This window comes from Halyomorpha halys, unplaced genomic scaffold (genome assembly GCF_000696795.3).
Source record: "Halyomorpha halys isolate HHAL.00 unplaced genomic scaffold, Hhal_1.1 Scaffold816.1, whole genome shotgun sequence".
NCBI lineage: Eukaryota > Metazoa > Arthropoda > Insecta > Hemiptera > Pentatomidae > Halyomorpha > Halyomorpha halys.
The window spans coordinates 395946-423049 of NW_027115406.1; the positions used below are offsets into that span (position 1 = coordinate 395946).

Here is a 27104-nt window from a genome sequence, read left to right on the forward strand (position 1 = left end):
AGCATAGCATCAAAAATATGACAGACAATGGTTGATTGTCCCGAAAGGTACTACCTTGCATTACTTGGTTTCATAAGTCCTAACGGGACATCGGGGATTTCAGACCAAACTGCGTAGGGGTGGTAAGAATATCGATCCTCGACATGCAACGTTTCTAAAACACCTGAACCATATTTAGGAACCAAAGGATCATGATAGGGTGGAAGAATGTATCTGCATGCTCACTTCTCTCACGGTCTTGATGAAAGAAAATAAATATCCTTACTCTGAAGTGATCGTTTACTGGTGAAAGGCGTTAGTGGGGTTAGAGCATTTCAATCTTACCCCTAACAGAATGCGTGGGTCGGGTTACAGAAATGCGTCTATAGACGAAGGTGAAGACGATTTTTTGGCTACATTTCATCCATTTTTAATGTTTATTGTGCCATGGAAGCGTGATAGATGTATATCTGATTCGACTACACCGAAAACCGTGTAGAAAGAAGTAAATAAATAATAAGACGTGTATTCATGACCATTTTTTTTAGTACGATCGAAAGGTGGTCTAGTGGTACTACCGTGAATATGTGTGATTGCTTTGAACTTCATTATGGTGGATTTAACTAGCTCAAATTTGGATCTCATGGTATTTGCCAATATAAATTCATAAAATTTCGATTTCTTTATCTTGGTACCTAGTGGACGCAAAGATGTCTATTAACACTCAAATTGAAGCTAGAATTATAACTTTATTTTGATGAGAAGATAGTTGACCATGAATAATAAATATGAGAAGATGGTTGGGAGTGCGGTCATGCGGTCAGAATATAACACAAATAAATTGAAAGAACTTATTTAATAGTGTCAAGGTTTCGGCCAGAATTTCTTGCCTTCATCAGGGCTAAGAAGAAAAAAGAAAAGAAGAAATTCTGGCTGAAACGTTGGCACTATTAAATAAGTTCTTTCAACTTATTTGTGTTATATTCTGACTGCACCCCCAACTATCTCATATATAACTTTATTTGGTAAGTTTATCTTTATCAAATTTACTTACCTTTAGTAAAGGTTTTAATAAACATTTTTTTGGAATGGTATTGATTTGCACCAAAAAACAAGTAACGATATACAACACTTAGAAATCGTATAAGATTTTTATAGAATAAAATGAACGTTTACTACCGATAGTTAAATAGCTACTTTTCAAGATTATTTACTATACTTGTGGTATAGTCTAAGTAGAAATCATTTTATCATCGAAAATAGTTCATAATAGTTTAAGAAAATAAGTTTTTTTTTTTAAATTAATCAATTGGAGGCCATTTTTAAAGGAGCGTTTTGATATGGACAAAACCTTTTATACTTAGAATGAATTACAACAATTTCATAATTCACTTTGGAACCTTCTCCAGCTACGAGTAACATTTTTGGCTCTGGTTCCAGGACAACAGTAATTAAGTCACTGCCTGGCTAGTTATAGTGTTCAATATCTTTATTTTAATTTACGCTCTATGGAATGAAAATTTCTTAAGAGAACAAATATAATTGTGCTGCTTATAAAATAAATTATTAAAAGAAAATCTATAAAAACATGTAAAGACTATAGATAAATGTATTTATTTATTTCTTGTCTAATCAAAACACTAGAGGGAGGAGGGGAGGGGTCTGTGGTTTGTTTTGACGTTTATGTAATCAGCTGCATTGTGTCCCATGGAGCTAGGTTTGGTTCAGACCTCCAAGTTATAATTTAATGTTTGATTTTTAACAAGCCTTGAATGATGAACCTCAGAAGATATGTATCCTATTTAATATGGGTATAAATTTTAATTAAACATTGCAAGATGTGGATTAAACCTAAGGAAGTGTTGATTGCTAATGCTTTTTGGTAGGTTTGAACTGATAAGATAACAAGTTCAGTGCATTAGTTTGTAAACATTTGAAAATAATGTCTTGTTTGAATCTTGTATTTATATTATTATTATAAGTATCATTTCAACTATTTGAAGAATAGTGTAATTTTTTTATTTATTTACTTTATGTCGTTTATTATGATTAAAGGGTAACAGAGCAATCAAGTGTATATTTTCTTTTACAACGAAGAAAAGGTCATGGGAAGGATAGCAATAGCCTCTCTTCGTTGTTTGTGGGCACTTTGGACAGTGTATTTGATACAAAACCTCCACCTTATCGAATACTCCATCAAACTCCAACCTCTGAAGTTTATTATGGTATTTTTTTTTTTTAATCTTGTCTTAAAGTGTCAAGTTCTTTGTTTGTAAATACAGAATTACCATTAGTTAATAGTGTTTGTTGTTGCATCCTTTTGTTGTATTGTTTATTCTATTTAATTTAGTGTTCATTTTCTTAATTATCATCATTTGTTTTTTGTTATATTAGTACTAAATTGGTTTTGAATTGTAATAAAAATTGAGTTCAAAGTTTATAGTTCAGTCCGTCCCCACTCATTATTAAAATAACAGAGGTGTAATATTTCCTTAATTATGCAAGTGTGCTGAAGACATTGTACAATTACCCAAATATTTTCCATTTTAATGATAGATCTAATGATTGGCAGTAAAAAACTTTCTTTTGTGTTATGTTGTTATACTTTGAAGTTTAAGTTTGCATGAATAATGGTTACCGATAAAATTTAATTCCAGCCATAGCTTGCTCCCTCACCTTGCCAGAAATTCAAAAGGATTGGGAATGGCTCCAAAAGAATCTAAACTGTTTGGAAGCATTTGAAAAAGAAGAAGATGTTACGGGTTTTGTTTGTGGCAAAATTGAATCTATGGTGGCTTCTTCTTGCCATAAAGATTTGGATGGTAACTGTACCTTTCACTATTAATTATGAATGATTACTAAGTTTGTAATTGTTATTTCTTATCTATTAAGTTTATAATGTTATTCCTCTGTTTTATAGTTGATGAAGATTCAAAAGAATATAGGAAACAATCAAAAAAATTTCGAAGGGTTTTCAATTTGCCTTCTGATGATAAGCTTGTTAGTTATTATTCATGCAGGTATGTTTCTTATTGTTTTGACATGTTAATGTGGGAATTTGTTTGTTTGTGGTTATAAATCATACCACCTTGAACTTCTTATTTATTTTTTAAGTGGTTAGGTTTAGAACCATTCAATAGCTTTTCACATTTTGTCTTTCTATTAGAAAATCAGTAAAACTCAGAATTTTCATTTATTTATTGTTTTAAAGAAGAAATAATTGGAGAACCAGTCATATTGGCTACTTTTACGTTTTTGCAGATGATAGATTAATTTGACTTTTATAATACATTGTAGTCTATGAATTCCATTTGTGATAATTTTTATTATTTTATATATTATTTGGTATGGACCATTCTCAGAGAAATGGGCTGATGTGATGTCGAAACAGTTGGTGGTTTCTTTTTTATGATTACTTGGAAAATCATTAACTGTAGTGCAAACAACTTTTTAAGAGTGAATTTTTTCTTTTAGTGATAAAATATTTCTTTTCAATTGAAAATTTATTAAATCTGTCGATATTTCATTGGTCTGTCCTGTCCAGGCATGGTCTTCCTAACTTCAAGATTTTCTAAATTATAAAACCATTTCTTTATGCATAAATCAGAATACTTCTGTATGTTAAAAGATGATAGTCCTCATTATTAGAACAAATATGTTATGGTACTATGATTAAAATATGAGGGTCCCAAGCTTTGCAGTCATGGGCCTGTCTTATTTGTTTTTCGAATTTTCGCTATCAAAGTTTAATTCTTCCACTTATACTTTTTCACCATATATTTTAACATATTACTCAGGTGCCCAAAACATCAATTAACCTGACTTATGTAAATTCAAGAGCAAGGAAATGATGACAAGATAGTAATCTTTGATTTTATATGTTAAAATTGAGTATGATAATCAACATATCAACTGGTAAATTGTAGAATTAATAAAATAATAAATGTTGGAAGGAGATAATTGATTGTATGAAGTAGATTGTTGAAAGATAGTTTGGGTGGCAGTCGATAAATGTGCAAAATATTGAAAAAAAATTAGCCACCTGGACTATCTTCCTACAAAAATGATAAATGGTTTGGCTTGTTCTCATTTCTTGGAAAAATAAATTATTTTCTATACAAAAATTGTAATGCATAGTTACGAAAACTAGCTTGCTTTTTCTTTTCTAAACCTCCCACCAATCCAGAGAAGTATTGGAAAAAAGACATGATCCTGACGTAACTCTTAATTCATTTATTTTCTTCATAAATTAAATATTTATAGATTGGTTGGGCATTGAGTTTTAATTAATTAAAATGCTTATGTGAGCAATCCCAATTTGTCCAACTTGATTGGATTACTTTTATGTTTCTGAAAATTTGAATTCAAAACTACCGCTTTCTTTGAGAATGGCCCACATGCTTGATGTTTTTTAAAATTAGGAGATAGTCGGGGATGTGGAGTAGTAAACACAAATAAGTTCCACTACCCTCTAAACAATCAACAATAAAGACATCTTTGTTTAAATCTACTTATTTTAAATTATTAAATAAATGTATCAATATATTTCCTTTACAGTTATTGGGATGGCAAAGTTCCATTTCAAGGTTGGATGTACTTATCCGTCCAGCATTTATGCTTTTATGCATATATTTTGGGAAAGGAAGTGAAAATCATTGTAAGGTGGATTGATGTTACTGACTTAGAAAAATCAAATAATTACTTCTTTCCTGAATCAATTTGTGTCTCAACACGAGAAAAAGAGGTTTGTACTCAATATAATTATAAAAAATAATAATTCAAGATATTGCTATATTATACTATAGTAGTTCTACAATACAGCATTACAACAGCAAACATATGATTTTGTGGTTTTTTTCTTTACTTCTCCTTGTTGTAAAATTATTAATTCCGTTCCTTGTCTTCTGGGTGGCATCTGATTTGAAGCTTTCTAGTTACTGCCAACATTCAAGTGGGCTAGGCCTACTGCCATTTTCCATTTGTGTAAAAAATATTTGTTGTATGGGTAGTTATTGTTGGTCACTAGCTATGGCGAATAATTCTTTGAGAGGATGTAGAGTACGCAGTTTGGTTCTCAATGCTTCAAACATGGTGCAGATCACAATGGTGTGCTTGCAGTTAAGGTATAGGGGGTCAACATCTTAAGTCATAGAGCTTAGCCGGAACTTAGTCCTGGAGGATCCATTCTGCTTCTTAAATAGTCGGGCCTATTAGGAAGTGAAAAGTCTTCAAGGTTGTCCCTTTTGGAGGTGTTGCCGACTGCCTGTTCCACTCTTGTTTTATCCTTCTGGATAATTATTTATAATAAAAATATATGGATATTAAACTCAATTTAGATAGAATCTTCCTCGTATCAGATATACTGAACCCTGCATTAAAAAAAAAACAAGGATCAGGATGCAATTGACAAGGATTCTAGGAAATGGAAAAACATCATCCTGAAGTATATATAATGAAATATCTAGTTTGAGACAGGTTTGTTTAATAGTTATAATAAAAATATCCATATAGTCTCACAATTGTTTATTTTCTAGTAACTCCTTAGTTTCGGCCATTCTCAAGGATTTATCTTCTTATTTACAATATCACAGCTAACATTGGTTATCAAACTGTTGCAGGCTATTATGCATTTGTCAAGTCTTATCTTAGTCAATAGCCCATTATTGATTAATAACAATTCATTGTTGATAAAGTGATAGTACAATGTATTGTTGATAAAGTGATAGACTGTAATTGACATTATAAACTGAATAATTATAATAAGTTAGATAATAGGTTATTGACTAAGGAATTATAGCCTGTAACAGTTTGATAACCAATGTTAGCTGTGATATTGTAAATAAGTTGATAGAACCTTGAGAATGGCTGAAACATAGGAGTTACTAGAAAATAAACAATTGTGAGACTATATGGATATTTTTATTATAACTATTAAACAAACCTGTCTCAAACAAGATATTTCATTAAATAGACTTCAGGATGATGTTTTTTTCCATTTCCTAGAATCCTTATTAATTGCATCCTTATCCTTTTTTTTTTTTTAATGCAGGGTTCAGTATAACTGATAAGAGGAAGAATTTAAGTTGAGTATGCCAGTAAGGTTATGGGAGGAGAGATGGAATAAAAAATTTTCAAAGGTTTATTATTCCGGGACTAGGTCTCTTTACAACAATTATAAGGTACTTTTAATTTTATAATATATGTTATTGTAAAATTAAAAGTGTGGCCACGCTTAATTAAAACTTATATTAAAATTGTATGTAAATAATTTTAGATACATATTAAAAAAAAAAATTAAAAAACTAACTGACTAAATTCATAAAAACAAAACAAAAAGGTACTTACAAATTATCTCTTCTATTGTTCTATTGGATTAGATTGGTGATGTAAAAGATAGTTAATTAGAAGAGTTTTGAATATGTGAAGGGTTCGTACATGACGTATGTTAGAGGGAATGAAGTTCCAGTGAAATACAGCTCAGGTAAAAAATGATTTATCAAATGCAGCAGTTCGGTGAAGTGGAGGGTAGATGTGCATTGGTGTGGTGAAAGATTACACAAGCTCTGTTCTTGTACTGACAAATTATGCTTTGACAGACCTTACTTCTGAGATAACCTTTGTTATTGGTGGGAGATAGTGTGTTCAGAACTGTGCATTGCTCATCCCCAGAATAATACTAGGTATTCATTTTGTTGCAGAGTGGATCAAGAAAGTGACTCGAAGTATGGCTATGTTGATTGTAGCTACGAATTTTCTGTCAAAACTTTTTTTTTTGTACAAGTGAGAATTTGAAAATGACTTGTTGCACAGTTTGCATAACTGTGTACCTTGTAAATCACTTTTTTTTATGCCGCTTTGATAAAGGAAAGCAGTAAACTAGAGGATTGTTAATAGACCATGTGTAGTATATAAAAGAAAGATGGTCCTGTTGCGGTGAAAAGAACCCAAATAACAATAAAACTATTTGTTATGGGCTAAAACTAAAACTATTTATTTTATTACATTTAGTATTAAGAAATAGTTTTATTACTATTTGAGTGATTTTGATGCATCGGGACCATCTTCCTTTTATAAAAGAACTGGAGGTTGTAAATGATGTTTATTTTCCTTAATTTTGTATAATTAATAATTTTAAAATTAGTTTTGTTAGTGTATATGTTTTAAAATATTGCTCAATCTTGATAGTACTTATTTGATTGTTTGATTACTTAATTGATATTTATATTTAAACATTATAAATAACTATGATATTCAATGAACTAATTAATGCTTTCTTTCAGTATTATTTTTCAATGTTTCTCCGAAAATCAGAAACCTTTGATTTGATGAGCCAGTTGATTAACATAGCCATGAAACAGTAAGTAATGATTTTATCGAGTCATTCTTTTACAAAATTTTGATTTTATACTTTTTCTGGACTAAAGTAATTTTTTATTGGCTGAATAGCTATTTTTTGAATTAAATGAAATTTTTAAAAATCTTGTTACATTATATATTAATGATAGTAAAAGGCTTGATTAATAACCTCCAAGGTTTCATGGTGTTACTGCCAGTCCATGTCTACACTTCTTTGTCCATTAACCACCACAAAAACCTAATACAGCAGTACGTCATATTTATTCTATTTTAAACTATTTTGTCATATTCATATAATTTATTTGATGTGTTAGTTATTTTTTTTAATTATATAAATAAATATTTCTAAAATTAAAATTTAAATATATTAAATTAAAAACTTGTGACGGTTTCTGATACTTCAGCTTCATAATAACATCAATAAATGATTAACAGACTTAGATAGACCAGCATATAACTAGTGCAAACAGAGCCTTCTCTTTATCAAGAATACTGAAATCCCTGGGGGTTTACAATGCCATGATAAAGCCAGCTCTGAAATACAGCTGTGAGTCCTGGGCTCTAACAGTTACCCCAGAAAGCAGAATCGAGAGGTTTGAACAGAAAGAGGGATCTGGGATCAGATCCTTGACGTATGGTGGAGAAGAACTGCTTGGAGAGACTGGTCAGTCAATATCTTGATATGAAGGCAAGGAGGTTAAGATGGGCGAGACATGTCACTCGAAGCATTCCATACGGACACCTCTACACAGCAATGGATGTCAATATAGTTGGCAAGAGACTTTATAGATAGAGCTGCATGCAGCAAATTGGAAAGCAGTAGCCCTAGACAGGCAGGATTGGAGAAGGCTGATTTGAACGGCCAAAGATCTACAGGGTCCCTTGAACCAACCGGAAAAAAAATATATATATTATTTTAATTTTTAACTATTAAATGTATATTAAAATAATTGTCATAGTAATTATATTGGTGAGGTACTGAGTATAATTTGTTCAAGTGCCAACTTAAGAGGTGAGGTACTCTTCTTCAGAATGTCTTGACAATGCATGTTCTGTAGGTAACGTAAGCTGGATAGAATGTAAATTGACATGGAGAATAACAAGTTTTACGTGTATTCATCACAAATCCCCACAGGATGGAAACTCCACTCATATATTTGAAGTGGATGGCAAGTCCTAAAGGTATTCATTTTAGGTTCTTGCAGGAATGCATACTCCCTCTGTAAGGTATTTGCTTACAGTCATGAAGGGGTAGCCAGTTCGATGTAGGTCCTAACAAAAGGAGAGAGAGACAGATAGCCAAGTGGTATCCCTCAGTAATGTCCCTATAGGTACAGGGCAGAGGAGGTGACCAATAGAAATTAGCATGTACTAAAAACACATTTGTTAATGTCTATAATAGGGGTATTCATGATGTTGTGTTAAATGTTAAATGTTTTACCATGTTAAATGTTATAACTATAAGATTGTGAGCAGCCCTATTTGAAGTCATGTTAAACGTTAAATGCATAAGAGCCCCTAGCGGATTTTCTCAGCAACTTATTGTATAAGCCTTTGTTTATAACCTTCGTTCCAGACCCTCATGTTATTGTTTACTTCAGTTTTGATTTAAGTAATTGATTACAACATGCCTAGAGTGAGTGAAAAGTGGAATTTGTGTGAAAGTTTAGCTTATGAAATGAAATGAAAAAATAACTTTATTCTGGGACATATGTCCCTTAAGAATAATTACATGGTTCATATAGTGAGATTTTTATCTGGCGAGCGTTTACAAATTTTCAGATAGTAGAATGAAATTACATTGTTTTTTTTACTGTTTTTTTTCCTCAAAGGTATCATTAAAATTATCCATTCTGGTTTAATAACAGGGATATGAATACCACAAACACACGAAAGAACTGAGCTGTCACAAGAAAAATGGCAGCGATCTCAACTGGTCTATTGTGTGACGTCATTCTCCATTTAACAGACCAAGTAACAGACTCTCAGCCATGTTAAATGTTATTTCGTTTTACCACGGTAAAAGAAGGCAATTTTTTTCGATTTAACATGAGTTTTTCCATTTAACACGCTTTAACATGTTAAACCAAAGATCATGAATACCCCTAATAGTGGAAGAAATATTATTATTATACTATCAGCTGTTTCCTAAGAGGTACAGAAGCCTTTTTTTTTAATAGTAAATTATACATATAAATAATTAGCACATCATAATTTATAAATTGACTATACAACCAAACAATTTTTACTTATTTATATTTTAGTCTAATTTAATAATTATACATTATATGCATCCTCATAAAATAAAATAAATCTGATATATTGCTGTAATAGACTCTGAAACGGACCTTAAACCTTATTAAATTTGATTAATAATCTTCAAGGAAGATACACCCTTAACTAACTCCTTACTAAAAAATTTTCAAGATTTATAGTAACATAAATAAATATTGATTAATAATTTTAAATTTTTTCTTATCATTTTATAGATTGATTGATGAAAAACCTGGATTTTCTGAAGATAAAGATCTGTTAAATAAAATGAGGTAAATATTTTTTATACTAACTGATTGATTTTTGTTTAACTGAGATTTATAATTTGCATTAATTTGAAGATATTAGATTTTGATTATTACTATCTTGTTTGAATATGAGGTATTAGAAACATTATTTACATCTTTGATTTATTACTTTTATTCTATTTAGTTTAATTTGTACCCTTATACGTTATAATATTAACTAAATTATGAGGTTCCGATGATTGAATCTAAATGTAGGTACTGATGGGGGTGAATCTATCTGACAAGGCCTATTGATCTTTTTAGCCAACCCCCAAGACAGACCAATGGAATGATATTCATATTAGCTATTATTCCTTCTTGTCGAATCTTTTTAATTTTCTAATGAAATTTAAAATAGACAACCATTCTTAGGATTCTATTGCAGCCAAGAAGACTATATGTTAGTGACGTGCAGCGGTCAAAGTCTGCTATATGATGTAGAGTAGTTTCCGGGGCCTGTCTACATAAATGATGGGCTTTATCACCAACTTCAAAATACCGAAACTTCTTTACACCGATGCCTTTTAAAAATGCCTAAGAATGGTTCTGACCCCATTAAAGGTGGGCAACTTCTAGCGAGTTGGTGAGCTTTCTCATTCCCAAGGATTTCCCCTTTGTCCAGTGACCCACACTAACTTTAGCTTCTTTAAGCCCGCCAGTGACTAATGCGTGCTTGCACTCTCTCACCAAAGTATAAGTGACTTTAGCTGACTTTAGAGTTTGAAGGGCAGACTGGCCATCTGGAAAGATGATGATACTTGTCCTTTCACACCTAATGATTTGTGGAAAGGTAGCTGGCTGACAAAATGGCAAATACTTCTGCTTGAATAAGAGTCGAGTACTTGGAAGCTTATTAAACTTTTATATAAACTCCTGGACCCGTTTGACTGTCGAATCTTAAGCCATCAGTGAAACAGGGCAGGTGATCTCTTTTGGTTTCTATTGAACCCTGTACCCAATCCTCTTTTTTAGAGTGTAGGTAGCTAACTTAAGTGTCCTGAGTGGATGTTCTATCCAGTGGTAGTATGTATTGTAATATTGGTTGCTCCATTTTCACCACTGGCTATGTTCAAATGGCCAATAGGTTCTTCCATCTCTTTCAAATGTCTATTGTGTCGGCCTTGGGCGTTAAAAATTGGACTTACCAAGACCGCCTGCTAGTATTAAATAATAAGCTTCCTGGGTGATCGTAAAGTTTTCAGTGCTTAACATTTCCATGAAAATAAAATTATGTACTGTCTCAGGGGACTTATTTCCTGACAATGCCAATGAGGACTTGATCCTGGCATTGCCTTAACTGAGACTGGGTATTACTGTGGGGACTTAGTCCCTGGTACTGCCTTATACTGAGACTGTGTATTACTGTGGGGACTTAGTCCCTGACAATGCCTAATGAGGAATTGCTCCCAAGCATTGCCTTAAAATGATGATGTATTGGACAATATAAATAAAGTTAATTAGGATTTAGTTATAAAAACAAAATTATTAGTAAAATAAAATAATATGTATTGAGGAAAAGTAAAATAACTGGTGGAGGGGGGAGTAAGCTAAATGTAGTATAATATATGAGGAGGAGATGGTTGGGGGTGCGGTCAATGAAAAACACAAATAAGTACGATTAACTTATTTTAATGTGCCAATGTTTCGGCTAGAGTTTCTAGCCTTCTTCAGGGCTAAAAACAGAACAAGATAACAACCACAGTAAGTATAGAAAAATTTAAAAAAATAAAAAGAAAAAGAAAGTATAAACAGAATAATTTTACAAAATAGAATTAATAAAATGAAGTGATGAGAGAAGCGGGAAATAAAATAAAATGTAATATAAATGAAATAAAATGTATACATAGGTAATTGAAAAAGTGGGCAAAATAACATAATTAAGGAAATGAAATAAAAAAAAAAAAAAAAATTAAAAAAATAAAGTTATACAATGCAAAGAAGTATGAACATTCATATCCTCCTCATTCATCATCCACGGTCAACTATCTCTCATAATTAAGTAGTATAATATAGTTAGTTTAGTTAAAGTTAATTTCGATTGTGGGAACTATTGCTGATGAGACGAGTTGGTCAGGGTAAGGGTCACCATGTGGTAGTTATAACAAGAAATAAAGGTTCTTACGTCTGAGCCCCATATGAGGTGGGTCACCTGGTATGTGAATCATGTTCTTGCTGCTGATGTGCTGACCTCTGGGCTGTGTGCCCCCTTGAGCCACGCTCTGCTTCCTGGCTTCCTTGCAGGACAGCTGGTAACTGAGTAGGGAAGGGCCAGAGGTTTCTGAAGAGTCCTCAGGTTTAGACTTGCTAGGGATTAGACCCCATGATGTGCAGTTGCCCTGCTTTTACCATAGATGGCACTGAGGAGTTTAGATCCTTGGGTCTTTCAACCAATTAGAGTGACCCCCATCTTATTCTCCTTAAAACCTAAATGGGCAGGTATTTGGACTTAACATCTATTATCTTTCATTCTTAAATAAACAAGTACCTCTTCCCCTTTAATCAATAAATGGAGTTGTATTAGAGAAAGTAAGATTTCTGATGCCTTAGTTGGTGTTGTGTGAAATACCCCTATTATGCCACTATAGGCCATCCTATGCTCCAACAGATTGTTTTCGGCTTTGATCGTACATATACTAAAATTAGAACTAAATGTAAGCATCTTTTATTATTATTGTATCGAACATTATTCAATTAATGTAGCTCTCTTCGCTTTGATCATATCAACAGATTTTTTAAACAAAAAATATGCTTTTAATTTATTTTTAAATAATTATATAATTTTCATTTAAATAATTATATATTTTGGACCATTTCAGTAAAAATGTGGCGAAAAAACAGTCCTTTTTGAAAAGAGACTTGGATGCGAGGGCGCTATCAGAATCTTACAGATTGACTTTTCGTTTGCCAGCTACCGAAAAGTTGGATGGTAGCACTGATGCCACCTTGTGGACTCCGTACAACAAACGGCATGTTTGGGGACGTATTTATGTTTCTCAAAACTATATTTGTTTTGACAGCCGTGTAAGTCATAATGAAGCTATATTTGAAATGATTAAGAAATGAAAAATAATATTAATTTTTATTTGTTTTTTTTTTTTTAGGTGAAAGGCTTGGTAAGCGTCGTGATTCCATTGCGTGATGTTTCAAATGTAGAGAAAGTGGATAATCATGCTTCTAATACTGCTGTAAATAATTCAGTTTTGTTAACTACTAGATCTGCTTCGAGACCGACTTTTCTATTTTCGCAGATTCATGACAGAGATTTTTTTATTCAAAAAACTTCGGAGCTCCTTTCCAAAATTGAAACGTATGTTATTTATTCTTTTTAGAATAAAGAGTTTAAGCAAATAGAGAAAAATACTACCGTATAATTAATGCTTTTAATGGAAAGATAAATTTTCTTTAAGAAGAAAGTTTTCGAAACTTAATTAAGCTGTGAAGATGATAATATGTATTTATCTACACTTTTTGACCTTTATTGCAAGTCCCAGAATAAAGATCAATTTTTCATTTCATCCATCATCTAGATCTTGTGGAGTTTTTAGAGATACCATCTGGTCTATTCCATTGGTTAGTATTTGATGAATGAGGTTCCAATTTACTTGGTCCTTTTTAAATGAAGGTAGAAGCAATTTGGGAATCAGTGGTATGGAAAGAATCAGGATTAGTAGGATGGATTCTGAGGATAGGACATCTAGCCATGAAAAGGAATAATTATATTGGCACATGAAATTTGTTGATTTGATAATCTAAGAGGTTGGATTACAGTTAGGATCGGTTGGCTAGGAGAAGTATCTGGGAAGAGAATGTTGCTTTGTGTGAATCAGGCGTGGGCATCAGTCCCAATGCTAGCGTTATGCTGATAGAAGGTAATGGTGTCCTAAGGAATTGAATCATGATTCAGAAATGGATATTTTAGGTAGGTAATATGCTGCTACAAGTATTTAGAAAATTAAATGTTTCGGCTTGGCTAGAACTGAGAAGGAATCCTTAGTTTTCTAAACAGATTTTCCGGTCCAAGTTTTATAAACATATCTCCTTTAATGTCCTAGTAGTTCTCATTATTCATTTGTAATTAATATGTGTATATTCATTAAATAAAATACTTAAGTCTTTAAGAAGTCCCATTGCTTACGTATTTAGATGTTTAAAAAGTTTTCAGTATAAAGTCTGTATATTATAGGCATTATTGTGAGAAATACCAAAAATTTATTGAGGATAAGTCGGGATGGCATTTTTTAAAAGTTAATTATTCGTATTAAATTTTTACATGTCTTATGTTCAGATTAGAGCAGTGTTGGTTTTTTTATGTCTTATGTTAAGATTAGAGTAATGTAGATTTTTGGTTCCATGTTTACTACTTCTTCGTGTGTGGGTTTCAGGTGATTGTTTAACTGAATCCATAAAATGTATTGGATTATCTCTTTCTGTAGGATTTATATGTTGTCAAAATAAATTCTAGGAGAAGTATATTTATATAAGAATAAATGATTGCACTATAATTTTCAACCATCTTGTAGTTGTTAAGTTCTATTTATTTGTAAGATTGGTAAGGCAATTCCTATTAAATTTGGTTTTATGATATTTCAAATTTTTAATCTATACTTTTTTTTTTTAGGCATAGAGACACTCCCCATGATAAGAAAGGTATGTTGTACCTCAGCTATGATTACATTACTTAATGTACATTTATTTTTTTGTTTCAAACCAGTATACATAAACCTTCAAAAAAATCAGTGAAACCCCCAGAAAAAGTCCTGTATGATAAGAATCATATCAAGCAGTTGCATACTAATATTATTTGAGTAATTTGTGTCTGTTCTTTTTAAAAAATTTAAAGATTTTTTTTAATCCTATTTGTGTTCCTTATAACCCTCATTCTCTACTTTAAGTTAATATTCATTCAACTCCTGTTTATCTGTGTAATCAAGTGACATATATTACCTTGTATAAATGAAATATGTGGATAATCCACTAGTAAAAAAAAGGTAGTAGAACTATTAAGACTTTTACCGTGGTTGAAGACTACAATCAAGCCGTGGTAGAATGGATGACAATAATCTGTAGTCAAGAAAGGTCACTTTTCTATTGATATACCCTTATTACCTCAATCTTCAATTAAACTGTTCAAAGTTTCGGGCATCTGCTTATTCTTAAGACCTACATTTATTATCTTTATATATTAATTAGACTTATATATTTCCTAAGTATTTCTGAAAATTTTCCTATTCTTGTTTGAGTTGTCCTATTTTTAGGCTAATGATGTAGTAGAACCATGTTGTGATAATAATAGTATCATGTTGGCAGTTTCAGTATCCATGGCAATTTCAGCTATTGCTAATTTTTGTCCATCTTTGGTTTTGTGTCCTCTCGATTTAGAAACTAATTATGGATTTAATTATAATTATAATACTAATAATAGCTTAAAAAAACCCACAGGTTTGTTGTCGATACCGTCGATACAAATTGTTGTTCTACTCATATCTACACAATGATGCCTGCCCAAACCGAGATCCATAAGATCAGTTTTGATGCAATCGTCCCACCTACCTTTTGGACCTTTACCCGCCAATTATTATAACATTTTAGTGATCCATTCATTGTTAAGATCTACAACCTTACACACGTACTGTTTTCACCACAATGTTATCACCTGAATTATATTTACTAGATAAAGTTCTCCCTATTCGGAATTGTGTAGCCTTCTTAATTCTTCTGTTAACTCATCCTTTTTCAGTCCAAATATTTTATGCAATGCTTTGTTTTCATAAACCCTAGGCACTGTTCTTCCCTTAATCTAAGAGGTCATATTTCACATCTTTATAGAATAGTGGGAAGGATAATAGTTTTGTAAATTCTAATTTTTAAATTTCTGAAAAGAAGGCTTTATCTAAGCCATTTCGAAATATAAAAAAGGAACAAGCATTTCCCGCCTTCCATCTCGACTTATTTCCTAATGATTTTTTTTTTCTAGTTACTGTAGAGAGAAAATCTTAAAGTTCTCTCCTTTCCAAATGTATTTTCTCCAATATCTATATCACCTAAATTTTTGCCATTTCTGTTGCTAACCATTTATTTTGTTTTATTTGAATATAACTTAAGGATTTAATTAGATAATGAATTTAGGTTTTGAGAATGGATGGATACTTAAAAAGTTGTATAATTAATTTAAGATTGAAGTAATATGGGTCTATGTCAGTGGTTTCTAATGCGTAGAAGTATGCAGTTATAATGTGGTACAAGTTCAAGTAATTGGACCATGTGCGTTCTACTTCTCTCCCAACTTAGGTCAAAAAGAGAGTTCTCTCAGGAAAATATTTGAGAATTAGGTTGCTTAAAAGTTCATTTTGGGACATTTTCTATGTAAACCTTTCAACTAAAACTTAAAACATCAGGAAAGGTGAACAATAAAATAATTCTAATTATAAATCCTCTCAAAATATGTGTTGCTGGATCCTGCCGCAGCCCTCTCCCAAAGCTCTCACGGACTACCAGTTGAGAACAACTTAGTAATAAAGATTATACTAATAAAAAAATGCGTGCCCTTAAAGTAAATTGAAAAATCCTGTATGGAAAAATTTTGTATGGAGTTGATTTTCTGTATTCCTTTGTGAAAGTAAAACATATGACTAAAAGCTTTAACAAAAATGATTCATTAGTTATGTCACTTTGTAACTTTTTAGTACCTGATAATTAGTAAAATGAAATTTAGAAGATGTAATATCTGAGTGCGTTAGAGCGAAGGTTCTAAAATGCTTAGTTCAGGATGTTTTGGGTTCAAATCCCACCTGGGTCTGTCAATATTTATTTTATGGAGGTATAGGAAAGTAAATCTTGACATTCCACTCTGGAGCTGTTTAAGTCTTCAGTGGATGGCTTTGGAAAAAAAAAATTTAATTATCACTCCATTGGTTGCATAAATTTTTTTATACTACGAAATATTTAGAAATTAAATTGTTATTTAAAAGGCGTTCTATGAAAGGTGCTGATGAAGAATGGAATTTACAACCACCGATGCGCCTTCTCTTCAAAAAGGATCTAGTCAAGGAAGTAGCTGCTCAGGAAGAGGTTCGAATAAAACAGTGGGAGTTGCATTTTGCTGAGTATGGTAGGGGTGTCTCAATGTACAGGACAAGTGAAATGATGAAATTAATATTAGATGGCGTTCCCGATCCTATGAGGCGAGAACTTTGGCTCAGCTTTTCAGGTAATTAATGATACAAAAATAAGTTGGGTTCTGTCAAATAATAATGCTTAATGTTGGACTATTTTAATTCATGATAACTTTAAATTCTTTCTATTTAGGTGCCTGGAATATGTTAGTATCAAATCCTAATGAATACAGGAGGCTTGTAAAGCTTGGCATTGGTAGAAGTTGTACTGCTAATGATGAAATTGAAAGAGATTTACATCGTTCTTTGCCTGAACATCCTGCTTTTCAGACTGATATCGGTATCAGTGCACTTAGAAGGGTTCTCACTGCATATGCTGAACGAAACCCTCAGATAGGTTTGTTACATTTTTTTGTTTTGTACTTGAAATTGTTAAGTCTGAAATCATTTACTCTTAGGACTATTTTAAGTAACATTCATTAAAGTAGTTTACTATTTTTTGCTAATCCAATCATTGTCCATTTTTTTTCTAAAGTCTTTTAATGTGTAAGCTAGGTTTGTATCTTGAAGACAAAGATTGTCCTACATGTATTTTAAGAATGATTTGGTGATATATCACTGTGCATTAGTGAAATGTCTCAAAGAGGTGGTTCTAACATGGGGTAACGACACCAGTTACGAAAAAAAAAATCAATCATTCCAAAGTCTATTAAAAGAAATTTTAAAATTAATTTATCGTTTTTGGAGAAAATATTTTATTATAATTTTTATTTTGGTTTTTTAAGATTTTTTATTCCTTTGGAATCAAATATCTATTTTAAATTCACTTTATGCACAAGTGTAAGCAATTTTTGTAAAGTTTGTGAAATGCCTTGCATCTTGAAATTTCTTCGATTTCACATCATTATTTTTAATATTTATAATGTTGAATTGTAATGGATTTTCGACATGCACGTGAGTGTGATTTGACCATTGAAATAGTCTTTTTCAAACTGTCATTAGTGATTAGTGCTTATCAAACTATGGAAGACCAATGAGGAGTTTATGTATAATAATTAGTCTGTCACTTAGCACCTTGACCACCGAGGCTCCTCTTGACAACTACTGAAAAACACAATTTTTTATGTTGATATTTTCTTTTCTTTTGAATTAAATGAGCATTACATGATATATATAATGTAATATTAAGCCAGATAAAGTTTAAATACATGCTTTTTACTCATGATGAAACATTGTTGTCACCCACCTATGCCACTGAATCTATGTATGCAATCAGCTGACACATGAATGTTTTTATGTTTTTTTTTTAAACTGAATTACTAATTAAGGACACTGGAAATTGATTGTATATTGCCACATTTTCTAAAACACATTTAGACAATGTGAAATAATCCAAAACAATGTAAATAATTTTTAAAAAATTTTAAAAAATCATAGCTGGTGGAAGCTAGTACAGTACTTAACGTGTTTCGGGACAGTTGAAGGTGATAGTGAGGTGAAGGAGCTCTCCCCATTACTCACGAAAGTTAGAACAATGAAACCTAAGAAAATTGACGATAGCTTATCGTCATATATGTTCCCAAGCCAGTTGACAGTTATGTTTTGTCAACCATTAACTGAATTGCTAAATAAGGACACTGGAAATTTATTGTATATTGCCACATTTTCTATAAAACATTTATACAACATGAAATAATCCAAAACAATGTAAATAATTTAAAAAACCTTGTGAACATGTATAAAATTTTATTGGAAGTGTGGAAAATGAAATAATACATAATAATAAAGGCTAAGTGAATCACCAATCGTCATCTACGTACATCTTTCCAGCCATGCCCCTCCAAACCACAATCTACTTAATCAGTTTTGATTTACCCCTCAGAGGTTTACCCATCAATTCAGTGTTTATTAACATTTTAGGGATCTACTTGATACTAAGCCCTACGACCTTAATACGAGCCTTTCACTTAAATTATCTTAAATGCCGCAATGCTGTAACCTGAATTATATTTACCAAGTATAGTTCCCTCAATTCAGCGTTGTGTAGCCTTCTAAATTCTCTTGTTAATTCATCCTTTTTCAAAATAATACATAAGTAAATAAATTAATATACTTCAAAAAATGAAATAAATAAATTTGATTATAAAAAGAAAAATTGAAGGAGTGTAAAAATCCTTAAAGGCAGCAGAACTCAGAATGATCATAGCTGGTGGAAGCTCGTACAGTACTAAACGTGTTTCGGGACAATCGAAGGTGATAGTGAGGGGAAGAAGCTCTCCCCATTACTCACGAAACCTAAGAAAATTGACGATAGTTTATCGTCATATATGTTCCCAAGCCACCACAGCTTGACAATTATGTTTTGTGAACCATGGTCAAGATGTTAATAACTTATATGTTCAAGATTTATAATTATTTAATAATCCAATTTAATTTTTTTTTTAAGGTTACTGCCAAGCTATGAATATTGTGAGCTCTGTTCTATTAATATTCTGCGGTGAGGAAGAAGCATTCTGGCTCTTGGCCTGCCTCTGTGAAAGCCTTCTCCCCGATTACTACAACACAAAGGTAGTTGGAGCTCGTATTGACCAAGAAGTCCTTGATGATTTAGTTTCTGAACACCTTCCCCATTTGCATTCAGCACTTCAACATTTAGGAATGATAAAGATGATTTCACTTTCTTGGTTTCTTACAATATTTTTAAGGTAATATTTTAATTTCCCTTAATTAATTTATTTTTTTTTTAATCAATAGAAAAAACAAACAAAAATTAAATAATGGAAGATTTTTGATTGACTGTGTGTAATGTATAAAAGGAAGATGGTCTGGGTGCGGTATTGAGCCAACATTTCGCTCCACTTTCAAGAGCTTCATCAGGGCTAAAAAAAGATACAAACGACTAAAATAATGTAACACAGTAAGAGAATAGATAACATGAAATAAAAATAAACTAAGGTTTGGCTAAATATGATTTAAAATATGTAAAAATTTATATAAAAATGAATAAACGTATTTATTTTGATTTATTAAATTAAATGTATTTGTTTTTAATTGATTAATTAATTTATTTTGTTTAATTATTTAATTTATTTACTACAAATTTGGTTACTTTGTGCATTTTAATATTAATTTTCATATATTTTAAATCATATTTAGCCTATTTTTATTTCATGTTATCCATTCTCTTACTTTGTTACATTATTTTAGTTGTTTGTATTTATTTTTAGCCCTGATGAAGTCCTGCAAAGTTGGACAAAACGTTGACTCACAATAAATAGTTTTATTACTATTTATTTTTTGATTTTTTTTTTTTACTGCACTTTGACCATCTTCCTTTTATAAAAATTAAATAAATATATATACATAATCCGTATACATATTAATCCATCTCTAAATGTGCATTTAATAGTATTTATTAGTTCTGACAGTATTTTGTAATATATATCTTTATTAAAATCATTCTATGTTGTAGTTAAATATGGAATGAACTTACTGTTGTATAGATTGAGTTTTTGCACGTAGTATTCTTGTCATCTCAGCACATACTTTTGTAACATATTCACCAAGTGATTTAACTGAATTTTGATGGAATACTTTCTTACTTGGTTATTTATTTGTTTTTAACTTGTTATTAGGTTGTATCAATGAAATATCAATTTTCATATAACTTTAATGGAACATGAATGGGTATAATCCTATTTTGTTGAAAATATTGGGTTTATTGTTGAAAATCTTTATCTCAGAAACTATGTGGCGTACAGATGTCTATTAGCACTCAAATTAAAGCTAGTTTAATGTGTTATTAAGAAATTGTTTACATTTATATTTGTAGGAGTGGTAGTTTTAATGATATTTTCAAAATAAATTACAAAAATTTTGGATTTATGATAAACTTTGTCTCAGGAACCATTGGAGATACAGATGTCTACCAGCTATCAAATTAAAGATAGTTTATAACGTTTATCTTCATAGGGGTAGTACTTTTTGTGATATTTTCATATGAATCTGAATTTCGCTTATGAAATTTTTCCAAACAACTATAAATCAATTTATTTTAGCAATATCATGATAACTATTACTCCTAAAAAGATAAACTACATTATAGTACATTAAACTAGCTTTCATCTAAGCGCTGGCAGATATCTGTACGTCTAATGGTATGGATATGGAGCTCCGAAAGAGTAATTAATTTTTTTTAATATTCTGAAACAGCTGCCATTTTCTATCACCATTCCTAGCTATACTAGACAGACTCATAAATTTTGACTGGTAATGATAAATAGTTTTCATTAAAGTGGTACAAAATTGGTGTGAAATAACCAACTTTTTTCTCCTCTTGGGCTCTTGTACTATTTGCCTTATCATATTCGTGCCCTAAGCCCTTCTAATAGATTATAATATATGATTTTCTTTTCTTTCTCTTTTTGCAGCGTAATGCCCTATTCAAGTGCTGTGTACATTGTTGATTGTTTCTTTTATGATGGAGCTAAAGTGATATTCCAAGTAAGTAAACTTATGGTATTATATATTTATTTTATTACTAGTTTTCATGAATAAAATCCCTGAGCTAAGATTCATCATATTTTTACTTATTTCATTTTATTTTACAATTGCCTAGGTAGCCTTAACTGTCCTAAAAGTGAATCAAGAGAAGTTATTGAAATGTAATGATGATGGAGAGGCGATGCAAGTGCTTAGTGGATATCTGTCCGGAGTTTATAATGAGCAGTTGACAAAACAGGAAATAATCAAGGATGGAGAACCCATTGACAGGGTATAGTATATTATTTTAAATATTTCTTTGCTTATTATATTTCTTTGTCGGGGTTCCCATCGGCTGCGTATCCTAAGGAAACTTGTAAGATTGATAAGGCCATGCATAAGTAACCTCAAATGGAAAGTACTGGTAGTATTAGACGTCTTTGTAGCTAAAACAGTACAAGGATGCAAATCGTGATGTGATAAAATATATAATAAATTATCCATAAAATATTAATGTAAATTTTGTTGAGGGTTTAAATATTTATATTAAGTTTTTTCTAATGTTTGAAATGAAATGGAAAGTAATTTTATTTTGTGATACTTAATATCTTAAGAATAATTACACTGTACATTTTAATGCCAATTTACTAAGCATATAATGGATTAATAATAAAATACCAATATAAAAAATTAAATTTAAAATAAAAGAATCATTGAATTTATTTAAATAAAATTAAATGTATCGAAATTACAAAAGTCTCAAAACATTCTTTATTTCCTTAAAACTCCAATGTTTCGTCCAATTCGACCATCTTCAATGACAATCTTAAAAATCAATTTCACTCTGATAAAATATTTAAAAAATGTTTTATCGGCTATTCTGCTCAGTTCACCAGTTTCAGTCAAAATTAGCCTATTTTGTCACTTTCATTAATATTAAAACTTGCAATTGTAATCAATTTAACACTATTACACTTTCCTATTATAATAACATTTCTATCATAAAGTTGATATGATTGCAAGGTTTATGTGACTTTAAATTGGTGTTTAAGATTGTCCTTGAAGATGGCCGAATGAGCCGAAACGTTGGACTTTTAAGGAAATGAAGATTGTTTTGAGACTTTGGTTATTTGAATACATTTAATTTTATTTAAACAATAATAACCAGTCTCAAGGAAGTGAAAAGATTATTTATAAAGAATCATTGATATTTTAAAAATACTCATATCAAAATAACTATAAAATAATTAACAATAAGATATTGAAAAAATAATAGAATAAAGTAAAACGTATAAATAAAAAAATAATTTAGGTCTTGATTTATTATTACGAATGTGAAGTAGATTGATAGCTGAGGAGGTGAAGAAATAATTGATGTGTAAATAAGGAAGAAAAGCCTTTAGGAATGGATGTGAGTAGGGAAATCCAGATTGAGGTAGCACAGATGATGTTTTTCTGTGTTTTCCCAGGTTTCATTTCAACTAATTACACTATTTAATGTTTTACTTTTAACAAAGCTAAAATACAAATCTTTTATTTTGTATGATTTTTACTCTTAAATAGATATCTATTTACATGAAATTTATTGTTTACAATTTTGTTATTTTCAGACTATTTCAATTCAAAACCTTCTATACGATGCCTATTCGAAATATGGATCAATAACAACTGGTGGGATCGAAAGACTGAGAATGAAACATAGACTGAGGGTCGTTCAAGGACTGGAGGATGAACTTGGAAGGAATATCGTTCGTAGTATTCAGTCCGATGGATGCTTTAAACCTGATGAACTGACGGTATGTAGTTTTCATTTTTCATGTGCATTGTTCTATTATATTAAGATCACCTTGGAATGGTTTCATTAATGTTGAAAAAGGAGAATTTGTTTTTTCTATGGCTATCACGAATTGATCATAAATGACATAATTTTGTTTTTAAATTAATATTTTATTTAAGACTATGGTTAATTGTTTCAAATATAAATGATACAAGAATAAATATTATATGATTTAAATCATTTCTTAGGAAGTTATAGGGTTGGCGAGTAATTTTGAGAAAGCAATTTTGTTTTGGACAAGTAGATAGTGTTATGTTTGTTTTGTTATTCTTTTGTCAATGTTACAATTTTTTTCTTTTGAAATTTGGTAGTCAATACCTTTAGGTTGCTATGGAAACAAAGTCTGTGTAATTTTGCTTACAACTATCAGTTCAAGGTCAGTTTTAACATAGAGTAAAAAAATAAATAAAAGTCAAGAAAAATAAATAAATAAAATTAAAAAATATAATAATAATACTAAATTACCAACGAATGAGAACCACCCACCTGCCATGTTAAGAGACACCAATAGAATGAGCAAAGGTGGATGTGGGATGGACATTAAGTGGGGAGAGATGACATAAAGTGGTTACATATAAGTGAATTAAAAGAAAAAGATATTAAAATACAATCATTGTTGGAAAGTATGATGTTAATAATAACTATAATCATTGTAGAATATAGGAAACATAAACATAAATAAAATTATTGAATATATGATTAATTAATTAATTAAAATAAAATTGGATATATAGATTGATAATACAGTTAAGATCATTCTATGAAAACAATATAAGGGGTATTACTGATCTTTAGTTTAACATGTTAAATGGAAAAAACTTATGTTAAATGGGGAAATATTTCCTTCTTTTATCATGTTAAAAACAATATAACATTTAACATGGTTGAGAGTCTAGTACTAGGTCTGTTAAGTGGGGAATGACGTCTTGCATCAGACTAGCTGAGCTCATCACTGTTTTATTTGTTGTCCTGTTAGGTTAATTACTCGTAGTTAGTGTTTTGATTGTGTTAGTATTGTTTTGGATGTTTATAAAAATAATAAAGCATTGGATGACAATAATAATAATGTAATGACAGTTGTCAATCAGCTCATCTTTATTCTTTTCCTCCTAAGTTAGAAGATCAACAAGGCACTCAGTGGCCAAACATAACAGCTTCCACTTTTAACATGTAATAAATTACTTAAATCAAAATTCAGACTTAAACAATAACATGAAGTTTTGGAAGGAAAGATTTTAAAATAAGTTGCTCAGAAAATCCGCTAGTAGCTCTTATGCATTTAAAATTTGACATGACTTTAAATAGGGCTGCTCACAATCCTATACTTATAAAATTTAACATGGTAAAACATTTTACATTTAACACATCATGAATACCCCCTAGTTTCAATATTTTTATTCCTTTTTTACCACACCCCTGACCATCTTCATATTTCACAATTCAAAGTACTTAATAATTAATTTTTTGTTTAGGACTTTGTTGCATTTATAAAAGAAGAACTAATCTCTAGGAGGACACCTGCTGAAAGGTATGGATATTTATCCTAGATACTATTACCATGATGTCACTTAATATTGAAGATACATTTTTATTGTCTGGTCTATAGTGAGACAAAAGTATATTTGACCATTAATCCCGAAGAAATACATTTGTGTCTTAACTATTCAAGTCTTAGTATCTTGAATAAAATTAACTTAATACAAAAATATCCTAAACTAACTTAACCTCTATTATTCAAATTGTTTTTAACTTACTGAAAGCTGATTTTATTATTCTATTTGCTACACATTGTTTGTGTTTTTTATAAATCTTATTAGCTGTATCTATTCCTTTTTCTTTTATATTATTTCAGGTATGACCCCTCTCGCCCACCTTATGAAGCATATAGTATAGATTTTGAACTGTTTCGATATTTATTCTGTGGAATTTCGCCTTGGGGTAAAGGTGAGAAGGCTGATGATCTTGCCGCAAGATTGTTTAGGGTAATCACTTTTACATCTTTGGCTTGCTTTTTAAATTCTAAAATTATTAAAAAGTTAAAGATTTATAGTTTTTCTTTTTGGCTATTAGTGCTTCATTTATTTATAGATATATTTTTTTCTGTTTTACAAATTATTAATACTCATAGGTATTTTTGTATTGATGAGCTTCTATTATGTAAATTTTGTTAAGGAAATCTATAACTATGAATCTATAACTTCACTAAACAGCATTTGCCATTTTAACTACTAGAACCAAAATATCATTTCGGAGAGTACTAAAGGGACCAATAGAAATAAATAATATAGTTTAATTTCTAAGGTTTGGTCCTAGAAATAAAGATGAATGAAAAATAATAATACAGATTATCTTTGAATTTTTTATGAGGAGAAAGTGGTCAGGGAGTGCGTTCAGGAGTGAAGAATGCTAATATGAAGTACTTATTTTATTGTGCTGACATTTCAATCTGAATTTCAGGCCTTCTTTGAGGCTAAGTACTAACAAGGTAACAACGATGTTAAAATAAGGAAAGTGTTAGTTATACCAAAAGTATCCATGTAGTCTCGCACTTTTTATTTTCTTGTAACTTCTAAGTTTCGACCATTCCCACCATTCTTAAGGATCTATCAACTTATTTACAATATCACAGCTATTATTGGTTATCAAACTGCTACTTTAAACTGTTAGATTTTATCAGTATTGTTGATAAAGTGATAGTATAGTGTAATAAATAATATAAACTGAATAATTATAATAAGTGAAACTGTGATAATAGTTGATTATTGACTAATGATCAGATTTGACAAAGGCATAATAGCCTGCAACAGTGTGATAATCAATGTTAGCTGTGATGTTGAAAATAAATTGATAGATACTCCAGAAATGACTGGAATGGCTGAAATGTAGGAGTTACGAGATAATAAAAAATGTGAAATGATATGGATATTTTTGTTATAACAAATAAACAAACCTGTCGCAAACAAGCTATTTAATTATATATAAAGAAAAATATTATTAAAAACAGTATGAGTGAGAAAAACACTATATTAAAAATGTTGTGCTGGCCAACTTCATTGGGTTGCTTTATACACAGCATACTTATAACTAGTGAACCACAGTTTTTTTTTTAAGCCTATTGATATAGTCAGAGGATAAAACAATATAAATAATCACATTATATAAATTTTAAATTAAAACAATTTAAATTTTAAATTAAAACAATTTAAATAATCACATTATATAAATTTTAAATTAAAACAATATAAATTTTAAATTAAAACAATATAAATAATCATATTATATATATTTTAAAGTGCCACCCATTGGCTAACGAGCCTCACAAACGCCCATGGGGAAATTGTGAGTGAGTATTACATAATTTTATGCTTGAAGAAATCCCGGGTAGGGCCGGGCTCAAACTCGCAATCTATGGGTTGGCTACCATCACCCCTAGTAAGTTTTACATTCTTTTAATTTTAAAACCTATCTTTTTTCATCAACCATAAAACACAATTATGTCCAAATTATAAAAATTATATTTAAAAAAAAATAATTAAAATCTGTACCACTATAACCCATGGAGGGTCAGGTGTTCAGTACTTAGAAAGGAAGTACTGTTACTAGACCAAGGAGGTGAATTGGTCAGAATCACGCTCAACAGCCAGATTTTTTACCCAATTAAGGGTACCCAATTTATGAGGTTGGGTGGACCCCAGGAGGGCGGGCGGCTCCAAAACCCACAGGAGTTGACTCACGACTACAGTGTAACAGAAAATAGTTTTCTACCCAGCCAGATTC

The 27104-nt window shown here is 30.7% G+C and overlaps 1 protein-coding gene across 2 annotated transcripts in view; it reads left to right on the top strand.

Moving 5' to 3' along the window:
* The first annotated feature begins 1677 nt into the window (after positions 1–1677).
* Tbc1d8-9 (TBC1 domain family member 8/9) overlaps positions 1678–27104 on the top strand; it is a 56759-nt gene continuing 31332 nt past the window's right edge. For both annotated transcript variants that reach the window (XM_014429713.3, XM_014429715.3), the window contains exons 1-18: positions 1678–1861; positions 2035–2204; positions 2637–2801; positions 2900–2999; positions 4537–4723; positions 7260–7336; positions 9825–9881; positions 12713–12917; positions 12998–13203; positions 14515–14543; positions 16879–17103; positions 17202–17405; positions 19455–19713; positions 21439–21511; positions 21627–21782; positions 23101–23286; positions 24800–24855; positions 25180–25309. In XM_014429713.3, the coding sequence (XP_014285199.1) occupies positions 1818–1861; positions 2035–2204; positions 2637–2801; positions 2900–2999; positions 4537–4723; positions 7260–7336; positions 9825–9881; positions 12713–12917; positions 12998–13203; positions 14515–14543; positions 16879–17103; positions 17202–17405; positions 19455–19713; positions 21439–21511; positions 21627–21782; positions 23101–23286; positions 24800–24855; positions 25180–25309 (2529 nt within the window). In that variant the 5' untranslated portion in view covers positions 1678–1817. The remainder of the gene's footprint in view (positions 1862–2034; positions 2205–2636; positions 2802–2899; positions 3000–4536; positions 4724–7259; positions 7337–9824; positions 9882–12712; positions 12918–12997; positions 13204–14514; positions 14544–16878; positions 17104–17201; positions 17406–19454; positions 19714–21438; positions 21512–21626; positions 21783–23100; positions 23287–24799; positions 24856–25179; positions 25310–27104) is intronic.